The following is a 14480-nucleotide window of genomic DNA, read 5'->3' as shown; positions in this document are numbered from 1 at the left end:
AATAGCGGCAAGTCTGTTATTGCGCTCTTAGTTGTTGTATACGTTTCACAGTCTGTTGTTGTGTCAATCGAAGAAATATTCGTTATGAATGAAGGCATGTCTGTTATGTCAGCCTGTGTTGTTGTAAACGTGTTACTTTGACTTTCTGTAGTTATGTCAAACGAAGGGATTTTGGTCGTGAATGTCGGAAAGAAGGTTGTTTCATTTATGTTTGGTGTTGACGAGTCTATATCGGTGGTTGTTTCAAACGATTGAATACTCGTCGCGAATGTCGGCAAATGTGTTATGTGACTCTGTGTTGTTATATACGTTTTTCTTTTTGTTGTCGTGCCAAGCGAAGATATAAGAATATTTGACGTGAATGACGGCCTGAAGGTTGTCCCATGTTGTATTCCTGTCGTAGGCATATTAATCGTGGATGTTGAAAAGTTTGCTACATCATCTTGAGATGTTGAATACGTTTCACGTGTTATGCCAAATGAATACATATTTGTAGTAAATGTCGGAAGGCCTGTTATTTCACCTTGTGTTGTTGATTTTGCGTAACGTTCTGTTGTTGTTCCATAAGAAGGAATATTCGTCGGGAATGACAGCAAGCTAGTTGTTCCATTCGGCATGTTTGTAGACTGGACACTATCTATGGTTGTACCGAATGAATGAATATTCGTCGTTAATGACGGCAAGTGAGTTGTTTGATATTGTTTTGTTGTGGACGGGTCACTATCTGTGGTGGTTCGAAACGAAGGAATGTTCGTCGTGAGTGACGGCAAGTCTGTTACTTTCACCTCTTTTTGTTGTATAAGTGTCACTGTCTGTGGTTGTGACAAGAGGACGAATATTTGTCGTGAATAAGGACAAGAAGGTTGTTCCATTCTGTTTTGTTGTGGACAGACCAATATCAGTTACCATTACTTGCGCAGTTATATTCGCCATGAATGTTGACAATGTTTTTTCACCTTGAATCGTTGTAAACGTGTCACTGCCTGTGATTGTTACAAACGTAGGATTATTAGTCGTGAATGTTAGCAAGTTTGTTTTTGCATCTAGATTTGATGTATACGTGTTACTTTCTGTAGTTATGTCAAACATATGAATATTTGTAGTTAATGAAGGTATTGTTGTAATCTTTTGTACTACTGTGGACAAGTCATTTTCTGTTGTTGTTCCCAATGAAGGAGAATCTGTCGTGAATTTTTGTAAGTCTGTTTTTGCTGAAGTGAGGTAATTAATTGTGCTTGTTCCAAACGAATTCATATTTGTCTTGAATGACGGTAACCCTGTAGTTTCCGCTCGTTTCGTTATATATTCTGTTGATAAACCCAATAAAGGAATGTTTGTAGTAAATGAAGGTAAATCAGTCATTTTATTTTGCACTTTTGTCGACGAAGCACTTTCTCCTGTGGTATCAGATCTAAGCGATGTCACTGATGAAATGTCTGTTACTATAACTTGAGATGATTGTGAATTCGTTGGTAGTAAACTAATTGTGGGGTTTGAGAACGGCAATGGCGTTATAGAAGTATACAGTTCCGAAATAGTTGTCTTACTATCTTCTGTTGTTTTCGCTAATCTTGCAGTGGTTACTTCTGTTTTAGTTAACAGCTCATGGTCAGTTGAAATGAAAGAATACGCATGTGTTATATATGAAGTTATATCAGTTATTTCATTTTCTTTAGTTGGTGATGCAAAAGTGATACCTAGTGATTTAACCGTAGTTGACGAAGTTGGGAATTCTGTACTTGTACGTTTTGTGTGTATGTTTGTTGATACAAACATATCTGTTTTACCCTGTATAGAATCAGATGTACCAGTAATTAATTTGTCAGATATTGTCAGTATATCAGTTGTCGATACGAATGGCTCACGAGTAATTTCGGTGGTGCTTAATACGGTATGAATTGTGCGAAGTCTTGTAGATAGAGATTGCCTGGACATTTTTGCAGATTTTTCAGGGAATAAAAAAGAATTTGTTGTCAGATCTAGAGGTGTTGTTTCAGTTATTTTGTCTGAAGGTGTCACCCTAGATGTTAAATCATTTGAATCAAAGGTTGTACTATAATGCTGTACTGTAGACATTGTCCAATCAGGTATTTTATTTTCTTTATCATCTGTATTATAGTTATTTGTAGTATTTTGAAGTGTTATAGTTGAACTTAACGTTTCCTGTGTACTTTCTGGATAATTTTCACTTGATACATTGTTTTCTGCGTGAGTGGTCAAATCTGAAGTCACAAATGTGCCATCGGGTATAATAGTACTAATGGTAGATGTTTCTGGTAACAATGAAGATATAACTGGAGATAAACTTGAAAATTTTGTCGTCTGCAAAATATCTTTTTCTGTGAAAACAGTTGGAGAAGTAACCTCAAACGTTTTATAAATAGAAGAAAAGCTTGGTGTTGTCATTCGTATTCTTGAAATAGTGTTTGAAGCATGGTGGAAAACTGTCGAGTAAATACTTATAGTTACCGATGATAAATCTAACATTGTAGATTGTAAGCTAAAACTATATGGAATTTCAGAGGAAGACGTTATTCTGTCTGTTGATTTTTTGCTTGAAACTGGCAAAGGAGATGAAGAATTTTCGTGTGTCGAAGAAGAAGAGGCATGTCTTGTGCTTGACGTCGAAGAGTTATCCGAGGAAACCCCGGAAGCTGTATACGTAGAAGTCAGAATTGTGTGTGAAACCGAAGCACTAGATGAGGAAACACTGGAAGATGAGGAAAGAGCGTCCGGATCTGTGCTTGAAACTGCAGTAGTTGAAGAAATTCCAGGCGATGAAGAAATAGAGGTCATTTCTGTACTTGAATGAGCTGAACTAGATGAGGAAACTCCGGGCGATGAAGTTATCGAGGTTTGTTCCATGTTTGAAACCGAAGTTGTTTCTAAAGAAGTTCTGTTTGTACTCGATGCTGAATATTGAGTAGAGATGCCAGTGGTTGACAAAGACCTGCTAGTTGTTGCTTGTTTCATTGAAGATGAGCTTGTAGACTGTTTACACTCACCATCCACGAATACGCTAAAAGAATAGCAAAGAATCAGATTACAATTTGGGTTTGTTGTTGTTGTTGTTGTTGTTGTTTTAAAGATCAATATAATTATATACGTTTTTAATATTTGGCTTCCAACCCGACAGGCTTTGTTGTTTTTGGGTATGGTAAATACTTATTGTTTTGGGGACATTTATAACACACATTTTATTTTTATGTTGATAAAAAGTATCATCTTCGTTTATTTTCGTCTATGAAGATACAAGTTTTAAAAGAGAGAACCATGTGCATAACTTACTCTGCCAGTATTACTAGATGTCCGTGTGTACGAGTCTCACAACAGCCTTGGCACAGTTGGTCCGTGATCATTCTGTTAAATATAAGAATTTTTTTTAATATAGTAAATAAATACGAAATTTAAAGCTGTTTAACCATTTAACCATTAATTGGTGTAATAGATTTCACACTTCATGCATTGGTTTTGTTTTATGGAGTTCATATACTATATACAATGAATTTCTTGACATGAACTATGATCAACAAATTATTGAAATTTTTTGAAATGGTATACGAACGAAATTGATCCCATAAAATTTTATCAAATATTCGCATTGAAAAGATGCAAAATGTTTTAAGTAAAATAATGTAAATAAATGCACATATGTTGTTATTTTATGCTTTAGATTTCAGTCTGTAAGTCTAATAGTTAATGTTTAAATGATTATGGCCTTTCTTTTTATTTACTATTAGAGTGTTAATATTATGTGAATGCATGCAGGGGAAGAAATGACGTGAAAAAATAAAATAAATAAACAATAATCACTTACGATTGTGCTCTACCTGTTTTCAGTCCCATGATAATCAAAAATATGTACACTGTTACATGGTCAAGAAACCTGAAATAACAGCGTATTATTTCACACATTTTAAGTATCATTTTAAAATATTCACATTCTTGAAATTGACAGCAAAACAAATATATGAGGTTTATCAAATCGGAAATGTACACTATTATTTTGAATAGTTATTGTATGTTGTTGAAAAAACTTATACATTTTCACACAACATCGATATATAGCTAACCAATAGTTGGCTCCTTTAAAGATTCAGTTCTGTGAAGCCGAGTTATTATCAATATTGTTGTAACGTTATTTAATATTTCTTTAGTATTTCAGTTAAGTCATTGTGAAGATACAAGGATGAGAAGTCGAATGGTTAATGTACCCAATCACGTATGCGGGCTTGTTTCTTTAGTGTTGTTGTTTTTTTGTTTTTTTAATTATTTTTGTTGTTTTTGTTTGTTTGTTTTTTTTGTTGTTTTTTGTTTTTGTTTTTGTTTGTTCTTTTTTTCTACATATGGCAACAGTACTTGTTATTTCCAGGTATCGATTTGAAAATGTATTATAATGAACTATAAGCTTGTACCACAATCTAACTAACTAGAATGGTGTAACCATATCAAAGGGTATAAAGCTATATTTTATGAAATATTCTATAACACCAACAGTACAGTTATATTGGTTCCATAATCTTATTGTGGATACTCGAAAGAGATGTAACATTGAATGTGTTACTTAACACACATGAGTATTGTACGTAAAAGGCATAAAATGTTCCGAACAATGCTAATCTTGCTATTTTAAGTAAGATTATATCTGTTTAGCAATGATTTTGTTCATGCCCAATTCGCTGTAAAGCAATACACCATTTTTATTTCATACAAGTATTTTAAAAGTATTCTTTTACACAATTCAAACAATATTTTTGCGGCATAAATAGCTTTATTTGCTTTAACATTTTAGGTGATGTTTGAGTCGTGATAAATGTATTTTGACATAAAAAATAGTAGATGAATCTTATTTCAAAACAAAATCATTATGTTTAGTATCAGTACTTACAAATCAAATGCCAACGTTTTGATTTTTCAATTCAAGTAGGATTACATTTGCAAATTTGACATGAAAAGATATACTCAAAATTTTCAGTGGCGCAAAAATATTTACTTACGATCCGCCTCCTTTGATTCTAAATCTATGCTTCCAAAATTTCATATTTCAATTAATAATTTCCTTTCATTCAAAACTTAGATTAATCCTACTTGATCGAGCTTGAGCTCTTTTGCCCATGAATTTTGTTGTTGTTTGATAATTTCTCAAAATTATAATACTTTATCAGATGAAGTGTCATGATTTGCTAATTAAGACTATTATTATGGAGACAATATTTGGCAAGTATTTTTAATTACACGTGCAACTTTATATGGATGACATCTCGCCAGATCTTAATTACGATAATGACCCTGTAGGGTGTTATACTGTAAACAAGTGTCTGGACATGATAACCAAAATTATCATTGATATTCGAGCATAAAAAGTAAAAACGTGTATCTACCCAAAACATTCTTTAACCCGCATTTAATTTCTACCTATTTTTGAATCGTTGTTTTTATCTAAGAGACCACTGGATTTGAATTAGAGACTGAAAATTCTTGCACAATTAAGACATTAATGTTGTCTTCGACAAGATGTGTATAAATTTCAGATATCTTTATCTGTGTTTCTTCAGTAAATCTAAATTGTAGAATAACAAAAAAGAACGTTTTTAAAAACGCTATTTTACTCAAATCGGACTACGGCTGGCAATAAAATAGAATTTTCAATTTAGTTGTCACTATATTTCTTTCTTATTCTTATTTTAAATGCCCCAGTTTATCTATGTAAATAATTTGAATTTCATGATTTTAGGCTTTGGACCTCAGTGGATATCCTTCAAAGTCCATCAAAATATGGGCAGCGCCATGGCAAAACCAACATAGTGCGTTTGCGACCAGCATGGATCCAGACCAGTCTACGCATTCGCGCAGTCTTATCAGGATCCATGCTGTTCGCTTACCAACCCTTTAACAAGAATAGAAACTGATAGCGAACAGCGTGGATCCTGATCAGACTGCGCGCATGCACAGGCAGGTCTGGAACCATGCTGGTCGCAAACGCACTATGTTGGTTTTATCATGGCGCGGCTCACATTTTATCCTTAAGGTTTTAATTTCGTTTGGTTTTTATACGTGTGGAATAAACTGACGGTTAATTATTTTAAGAATTAATTTAACATCCCTTGGTATATTAATATTAAGTTAACATACATTAACGATATAAAGGGTTTTGAATGAGTGTACGTTTATTACTAAAGTTATTGAACATGTTATATGCGAGCCTCTGGCGAGCATGATAATATTTTATTCAAAGAGTTCAATAAATTCTTATGAACTTACACGAATTTAATATTTCATTTATGACATAACAAAAATAAAGACCATTTGAAGTAAAAAAGAACCAGTTTTCATTGACACGCCTATAGTATAACGCTAACATTTGGCGCGTCTTAATTAAAGCAAATCACGTCACATCAAAATATAAGCACGGCCGTGCAATACCTTATTTTTACGGAGTCGCAAAAGCGGCACAGGTGTGTGATAAATACATTATTACATACACTACTTAATCTATGCTTTTAATTTTTTTAAAATGTACAAATGTAAAGATAAATGTGAATATTTTCAAAATTAAAAAAAATCACTAGTACCTCATGGAAAACGTCATACTTCTCTTAGATATCGTTTATTTTTCTCAATCTGTTTATCTGTTAAACAATAAAGCCATTCCTGTATTGTGCATTATTTACTTTGAAATAAATGAAAGATGGTATGATTTTTCTCCGAAATATGCTTAAAATTTTTATAAAATAAAAGAAATAAATCAACATCAGCTGTCATCACAGAGGAGAATATTTAGCTCTCGGGTGACTTTATACTTGAATTACTTTTAATCGCATTGTCTTTGTACGGCTGACATCTTATTCACGTGCGCCTTTTTCCGGTGATAACTTGCGTTATCATTGATTCGTTATGTACGAATAATATTTCGTAATTACGAATTAATATTTTGTAAAAACGAATGAAGTCCCGGGAAAAAAGTGTAGAAAATGTCACTTTAGGGGCTCCGTAGTTATGCAAGTTGTATTAATATTTTTTTTTATTTTTTTTTATTTTTTTATCTTGAGCATTTTGCTTCTCTCCCACATTACTGTACTGTATCAGAGTCAAACAAGATACATGTTTATTATACAAGTTGCTAGCGACAAGGGCCATAGTTATCTCATCTAGACTTTTTTTATTATGTCTATTCCGTGAAGAAGAAAATGAAATGCTGGGAAAACCCGTCGCCTGCTTCTAATAGTGCTCTTTCCCATTCTTTTTTCAAAAAAAAAGAAAAAGAAAAATAACAGTCTTAAAGATCTCTGTTTTAGTTTCGACTCAGCTTGCCAACTATACTAATTAATTAGAAAGTCATCATTAAACAACAGCCCTTTATAGTTCAATATAATTCTGACCTATAAAACCTCTAAAATATATCACGTGATTGCTGTTTGTTAATCTAAAGTTTGCCCTATACCCCTTACATTCCATTTAAATCCCATTTTCTAAAATTCAACTTTTTTTTTTTTCATTTATTTGATATTTGAAGTATAACAATACAAACATACATATTAACAAACAATTCATAGACTCATACCTATAATTTCAAAAACAAAAAACTACATAAGTATGAAAAACATCCATTTACTCCATATTTCTACTATATATTTATTCAAACTTAAAATTCAACTTGATATATGTCCCATAAGTTAGTTTCTAAAGGCGAAAATAGCGTTGTTTTTTTTATTATTATTTTTATTTATCGTACATTATTTTTTTAAACATGTTACTTTAAATTGCAAAGGAGCAAAAGTTAAATACTTCTAAATTAAAGGCATAAATAAATCATAAGATACAGTGGCTTTGAGTCTTTCTCAAAACAAGTTTGACATTTTAAACGGGAAATCAATATGATATGCAGTTAGTGTAAATTGAATTCTGTTTCTACTGAAAAAAAAACAGAATTCAACGGCAAAATCAATAAACGAGGGAAACATTTGCGTTTCTTATTTATCAGGCACTTGTAAAAAGTAGCGTCATTCTATTTAATTTTTGTTCTAGATTTATCAAAGATTGGAAGAAAATGACAGTTATAATTATCACTATTGTTTCGTGACTTGTTAATAAAAGTGTGCGTAACAGAAGGGATAAAAAACACAGAAATATCTGTTGTCGTTCGCAAGAAAATTGGGAAATATGAAGTGGATCAAATGTAAAAGAGTAAAAAGTAAAGAATAGTTTAATTATGTTTATTTCATTTTTTTTATCAAATAAACAAATAAATATACATTTCCTTTAGTATAAACACAATTAATGTTTCACATTCACTTTAAATATTCAACCGGTATCAGAACACCTCAATGAAACAACAAGCTACATGTATAACAAGCTACATGTATAACAAGCTACATGTATAACAAGCTACATGTATAACAAGCTACATGTATAACAAGCTACGTGTATAAACGATTATATGGTAAATGAATATGGAAACATGGGTAGATTATTCTTGATTTATGAAAATTCAATTTTTTTTTAAATATACAAAACAAATGAGCTTAAAGCTCTGCAACATGACATCGTATAAAACTAAGTTTTCAATTAAACTTTATATTTTTTGTGCTTATTATAAAGAACTTAATGTTTAATATAAATATAATTTCGCGTTGTTTTTTCCCAACCCAAATGACTTTTGCGATTTTTGTTCGCTATCAGTTTCTCTACTTGTAATAGGGTTTGTAAGCGAACAGCATGTATACTGATCAGACTGCGCAAATGCGCAAGCTGGTCTGGACCCATGCTGGTCGCAAACGTACTATGTTTGTTTTATCATGACGCGGCTCAATTGAGCAGTGCAATAAATATGTAAGAGGTACAGGAATGTTGCAATTATACTAAATAAATTATGAAAATAAATAAAAACTTAAATAAAACCATCTTAATTAAATTAATACGTATAGTTAGCCGGATAAAAAGATCAAAGAATAATAAATATCAATACTTGGAATCATATCAAAACTAATTTATATAAAAACAATATTCACCTTAAATACATAACTATAGCCAAGATTAAAAATGGATTTAAGATCCAAATGAGGTTTTAGGTAAAATAATGATAATAGCGTATTTAAAAATCTTATGAAAAATGTTGAAAGTAAGAAGAAATGCTAGATCTGATATTATAACATAATAAGAGGGTGGTCTATTCATTTATGGCGTAGTCCTTGGATTGACAGATCACATCGGAATCCTCTAGTACTCTGTAAAATAGAAAATTAAAAGACGATTAAAATAATTATTATAAAACATTCATACATGAACTAGTCTTAAAGGCACATTATGCCTCAGTAATAGATACATTTGAGAAAAAAAATGCTAACATGAGTTTTATAATAGTTAAATTATGAGTTTAGAGCACTACCTACTTTGCTTATCACATGATGAATGTGAAATTATTTGTCATAAAAGTAGGAAAATATAAACCCCTAATACTGTACTAATTGCCAAAAAGTAACAGAAGTAACTTTTTTTCAATCAAACGCGACACAAAAATAAAAAGCATTTCTTAGTTTCAAGATAATTCATCAACAATACTATGTAATAGGAAATAGTTGTTGATCTTTTTCTCGGTCGATATAAACTGTTGCAAAAAGTTGATACGTTTCGAAAACATTTCTCTCAGTTTATACTACTATATTTTAGTTCGATTATGTTGCAAGCTTTAAACTTATTGAAACACTCTCGAATCCGTTCCTGGAACCAACCAGTACTAAGCAATGAGTGTAAAGTTTCTTGCTAACAGAAACAACGGCTTGCCCCTGATGGGGTTGAACCCACGCAGTCAGCTATCCTTAAATTACTAGTCCGACACTTTAACTCCTCGGTAAGATCACTTACTCTGCAATAATAACGACATTTCCAATGGTTCTAGTCTCGCAGCAAATCTCGCCAGCGCTACATGTGTCAGGAGGTGAAGTTGATGGTGAACTTGTCTAAAAATAAAAAGTAATATATACACAATGTTTGAGAATTTATAACGTTTTTATAATTGAGCTGTGCAAAAAGTATGCAATAGATATATATGTTTGCATTTGGGTGATATTGGCTACTTACAGAATAAATATATGAGTGAGTGTAAATCTAAAATATTCAAAGCCGGTAAGTTTGTAATTATGTAAATTGCAGAGAGCGGCAAAATATGATAATTTTAATTGATACACGACTGGTAATAGTATGATTAACTCCATAAATGACGAGGCTATAATTCCATTGCTTTTTTACGCTCAAAACGACTTATTTTTGCCTTTTTCGCTACTAAAACACTAAAACACACTCGTCTTTTCGCGTCTTTGCGTTTTTACTGAAAAATAAAAATAAAGGAGAAAACAACTCAAATCAACAAATAAACACACAACTTACTGGGTTAATGCTACTAGACATTACAGAACTTAATCTCGTTGTTGGAAGAATTGTTGTGCTAACGGATGTTGCGTTTGTCATCATTGTTGAACTTGAAGGTTGCTCAGAAGATGATGGTTGTTCGGTGGAAGATGGCATCGCAGATGAAGATGGCATCGCAGATGAAGATGGCGGAACAGAGGTGGCATTTAGTGGAGTGCTAGATGGTATCTCAGTGCTAGATTTGAATGGTGCAACTGTTGAGGACGGCATTGGTGAAGAAGAACCAGGTATATCACATTCTATTACTCTGAAAATGGGTAATGAAATTATTTAACCGTAATAATGAATAATCATGCGATCGGTTTTCTGTTGAAATACTACACACATATACATGTATGCATATCAAGATTTGAAAATTTTAAAATCTTTGATGTGTCAATTAACATCGTTTATTATGAATATCATGAAACAAACCTTTTATTCTTTTGTTTGTTATTATAGTCTATCTGTCTTAAATACTCACTCTGCCTGTATGATAACATGTCCATGTGTCCGAGTCTCGCAGCAATTCACACACGGTGATCCGGTAAAATATCTTTGAAATATCCTAGAAAAGAAATAAAAATTGCTGCATGTAAATTTCAATGAGTCATCATGGTTATGAAATATGACAAAGTTTGAAGTATAACAATGTATGAAATATAACAAAATATGAACTATGACAAAGAATGAACTATGCCCAAGTATGAACTATGGCAAAGTATGAACTATGACAAAGTATGAACTATGACAAAGTCTGAACTATCGCAAAGTATGAACTATGACAAAGTATGAACTATGACCAAGTATGAACTATGACAAAGTCTGAACTATCGCAAAGTATGGACTATGACAAAGTATGAACTATCGCAAAGTACGATCTATGACAAAGTATATATGAACAATGGCAAAGTATATATGAACAATGACAAAGTATGAACTATGACAAAGTATGAACTATGACAAAGTATGAACTCGGATAAAGTACATGTTCGTTTAAATTGAACGATATAATACTTCAGACAGGGGAAAGAGGAAAATCAGTTCAATTTTTCAAGTATATCGTGAATCTATTAAAAGTATACTATAGTGTGTGAGTTTTGGATTTCACTTTTATGTATGTACAAACTCCTGTATATTTCTGTCATTGAATACATGTATTTCACTTTTTCAGTGTAAAGTTAAATTTTATACGTTGCTTGGAAACGAACATTACATATAGTCAGATTATCTTGCAAAACTATGCAGTCAGCTGATAAATCTAAATTTACATTCATTTGTAAACGTAAAACAGAAACTGGCAAATACATTATACAATATATTATGTTTACTTTCATGTCATTGTATTTTTCATGTCATTATGTTTGTTTGTTTGTTTCATTTTACGCCTTTTTCCAACAGTATTTCAGTCATATAGGCGGGTAGTTTCCTAACCATCGTTCCTGGAGAGTTACACCAGTACTAGACTACCTTCCTCCGCGCTAAACTACCAAAGCATCTCCCGGGGATCGAACCCACGCCAGAGAGGTAACTGGATTAGAAGTCATCGTTCATGTCATTATATATGTATGCTTGTATATATGTTAATCACGAGAAACTTGTAGTTTAAGTGAAATAAACGTTGTTGTTGTTCTTCTTCTTCTTCTTCATTATACAACATTCAGCAGGATATGGGTAAAGATGCCATTTATTTATCTGTATATTATTCACATTAATTGGATGCTACATGCAGAAGAAGAAAATAAGTAAAATAAGAACTTACTCTGCTACAGGTAATACTGTTGATTGTACACTACATACAAGTAACGACAAGGCAGCCAACCTGTAAATTATGAAGAAAAAAATGCTATTGTAAATAAATAGGTGTCGCAAGTGAGAGGCACGTTCGAAATACTGTTATCGAAAGCTAAACACATATATTTTAATTTGTAGATATTTGTCTGAATTTGTACAAAATTATTATTTTTTGCCACAAAATATGACATTTTTGCATGAATTGAGGTTTTGTATCTCTTCAAATGTTATAAAGTTAACTCGCAACATATACTATAACTATAATTATGTTGACAGCCTATTAATTAGTTAATAATTTTGCTCTATTAAATAAATCAGTTCACTCACCAAATAAAAGATTTGTTAACAAAATCCACCATTCTTAAATTCCAATTTCAGCTTAATTATATCAGAATTAAAGCTATAAGAGAATATATGTTCTTTTTGATAAAGTTAGAGTAATAAATTAGCTTCTTCCAAAATTGAAGAATCAGTCACGGAATACATAATCATTAAAGCATGTCAATTAAATTGAAAAGAAAAATAATGACGTAATTAATTGTCAAAATGCACTATAAATATTATTGCCTTTGGGTTCATTTTATTTTTGTTTATCGTTCAAACTAATTGAGCATAAAATTGTTACCCCATAATGCATAATGATATTTTTTTAGATATCATCTTTTTTATAATTTCATACTACAACATGAACAGACACATTTCCCATTATTATTTTGTGAAACGTATGTAGTATTACGCTATTACTTATTATTGTTAACTTATTATATATGAAACAAATTGCCTGTACAAAAACTGAATTAAAAATTAATTAATGACTAATTTACAATATAATATTATCAAGATAAAAACAACAATAAAATGTAACAATCTACAACAACACCTCTTTCAATAATAATATAAAAAGTAAAAGGCAACATTTTTTTTCAATGATTCTATTCCAAACAAATTCAAATTTTAATTGAAATTATATAACAAAATGTTTAAATATTTATCATTCTATAATATACTTTTTTATAAATTGTTATAAAATGACTGTATTTGGCGAAAGCAAATAATCTATGCAGTCAAATCGTTGTGCATAATTTATTTATTAAATCTTTTTGTAAAATACATTGTTAATGTATTTCCATGTCGTCCTCTACAAAGTAGCTGTGACATACACTCAGAGACACTTATAACCCAACACTTACATTTTCCGAAATAAATTGGTTATTTGTGAGCGGATTTTGTTCCACTTTGGACCATACAAAATTCAAAATTATCATACTTACTTCTTAGAATTTTTATATACAATTCATTGATAACAAAATAGAGAAAATAACAAAACAAATAATTATGCTACTGCAAAATGAAAAATCACAGAATGGCTGTAAATATCGTAACAAAATGAACAGTCTCTGAATCCCACTTAATCTATATATTAACCAGTTTTAATACTTTCCAATATAATATGTTGAATTTGTATGGTCCAAATTTGAACAAAATCCGTCCAGAAATAACTTATTCTTATATAAAAATGTAAGTGTCGGGTTGTAAGTGCCTCTGAGTGTATAGGGGTCACTTCTCCGTCGTCTGTCTGCCCGTCATTCACAATACTTGTCCGGACTATTCCTCAAAAACTTCTAATGCAATTTCATCCAAACTTTACAGGAATGATCAGTACCAAGTCTTATAATTATTGTGCATATTGTAGGCATTTTCAAATTCAACATTTTTTGTTGTGTTATGCACAGCGATTGCGTAAATTATTTATTTCCACCGGAAGGAGTCAATACATTTTAACATTTTACAGTGGCAAAAATTAAGTGATCCGGGCTTTACCAGAATACCCAGCTTCTCTTATCCCGGAACCTTTATGTGCTCTTCCAATAGGGAAAGATCGGTTAATTAATGCTGCACTTAGTCAAAAAACACAAAAAAACTTACCTTGCAGGTTTAAAATCATTTGAAGAATTTGGCGCTCAATCCGGTCTATAAAAACGGCCGCTAGTTGTACAAATATAACGGAATATATTGCAAATATGTCTTTACGTCAATACTCATTTTCAACGGTAGCTGTTCACGTTTCAGCAATAAGTTATTTTAATAAAATAAACAATTTTCTAGACAATACAAAACAATTCATAGTCAAAAGAATGCTAGAAGGATTACGAAGATCATCGAAAAGGCATGACACAAGACACCCGATAACACAAAATGTACTAATACAGCTTTTAACAGCCCTACCTAACGATGTAGATCTAGTCATAGGAGCATAGCCGCCAGAGGCTAGCATGGCATGA

The 14480-nt window shown here is 31.6% G+C and overlaps 2 protein-coding genes across 2 annotated transcripts; both read right to left on the bottom strand.

Moving 5' to 3' along the window:
- Positions 1 to 610: 610 nt before the first annotated feature.
- On the bottom strand, positions 611 to 4055 carry LOC132726490 (serine-rich adhesin for platelets-like). Its single transcript, XM_060711812.1, has 3 exons — positions 3818 to 4055; positions 3289 to 3360; positions 611 to 3019 (listed from the first exon to the last, which is right to left on the bottom strand). Exons 1-3 carry the CDS (start codon positions 3925 to 3927, stop codon positions 721 to 723), a joined length of 2481 nt encoding a protein of 826 aa, XP_060567795.1. The 5' UTR covers positions 3928 to 4055; the 3' UTR covers positions 611 to 720.
- A 4157-nt stretch (positions 4056 to 8212) lies between these two features.
- LOC132726489 (threonine-rich protein-like) lies at positions 8213 to 12687 on the bottom strand. Its single transcript, XM_060711811.1, has 6 exons — positions 12526 to 12687; positions 12167 to 12226; positions 10889 to 10972; positions 10384 to 10672; positions 9862 to 9956; positions 8213 to 9224 (listed from the first exon to the last, which is right to left on the bottom strand). Exons 1-6 carry the CDS (start codon positions 12555 to 12557, stop codon positions 9167 to 9169), a joined length of 618 nt encoding a protein of 205 aa, XP_060567794.1. The 5' UTR covers positions 12558 to 12687; the 3' UTR covers positions 8213 to 9166.
- Positions 12688 to 14480: the final 1793 nt, after the last annotated feature.

Source organism: Ruditapes philippinarum, unplaced genomic scaffold, assembly GCF_026571515.1.
Source record: "Ruditapes philippinarum isolate M1 unplaced genomic scaffold, ASM2657151v2 ctg33_1_1_1_1, whole genome shotgun sequence".
In the NCBI taxonomy this organism is placed as follows: domain Eukaryota; kingdom Metazoa; phylum Mollusca; class Bivalvia; order Venerida; family Veneridae; genus Ruditapes; species Ruditapes philippinarum.
The sequence above is the reverse complement of the archived record's forward strand: the minus strand, read 5'-3'. Positions and strand labels throughout refer to the sequence as shown.

Bases quoted from the DNA above. Each gene is read 5' to 3' on its own strand.
- LOC132726490 (XM_060711812.1), bottom strand. From the start codon at position 3,927: ATGATACTTAAAATGTGTGAAATAATACGCTGTTATTTCAGGTTTCTT. The intron at 3,361-3,817 runs GTAAGTGATTAT...TATATTTAACAG, and splicing joins AAAACAGGTAGAGCACAATC to AATGATCACGGACCAACTGT. The intron at 3,020-3,288 runs GTAAGTTATGCA...CTATTCTTTTAG, and splicing joins CATCTAGTAATACTGGCAGA to CGTATTCGTGGATGGTGAGT.
- LOC132726489 (XM_060711811.1), bottom strand. From the start codon at position 12,557: ATGGTGGATTTTGTTAACAAATCTTTTATTTG. The intron at 12,227-12,525 runs GTGAGTGAACTG...CATAATTTACAG, and splicing joins GTTAACAAATCTTTTATTTG to GTTGGCTGCCTTGTCGTTAC. The intron at 10,673-10,888 runs GTGAGTATTTAA...ACCCATTTTCAG, and splicing joins CATGTTATCATACAGGCAGA to AGTAATAGAATGTGATATAC.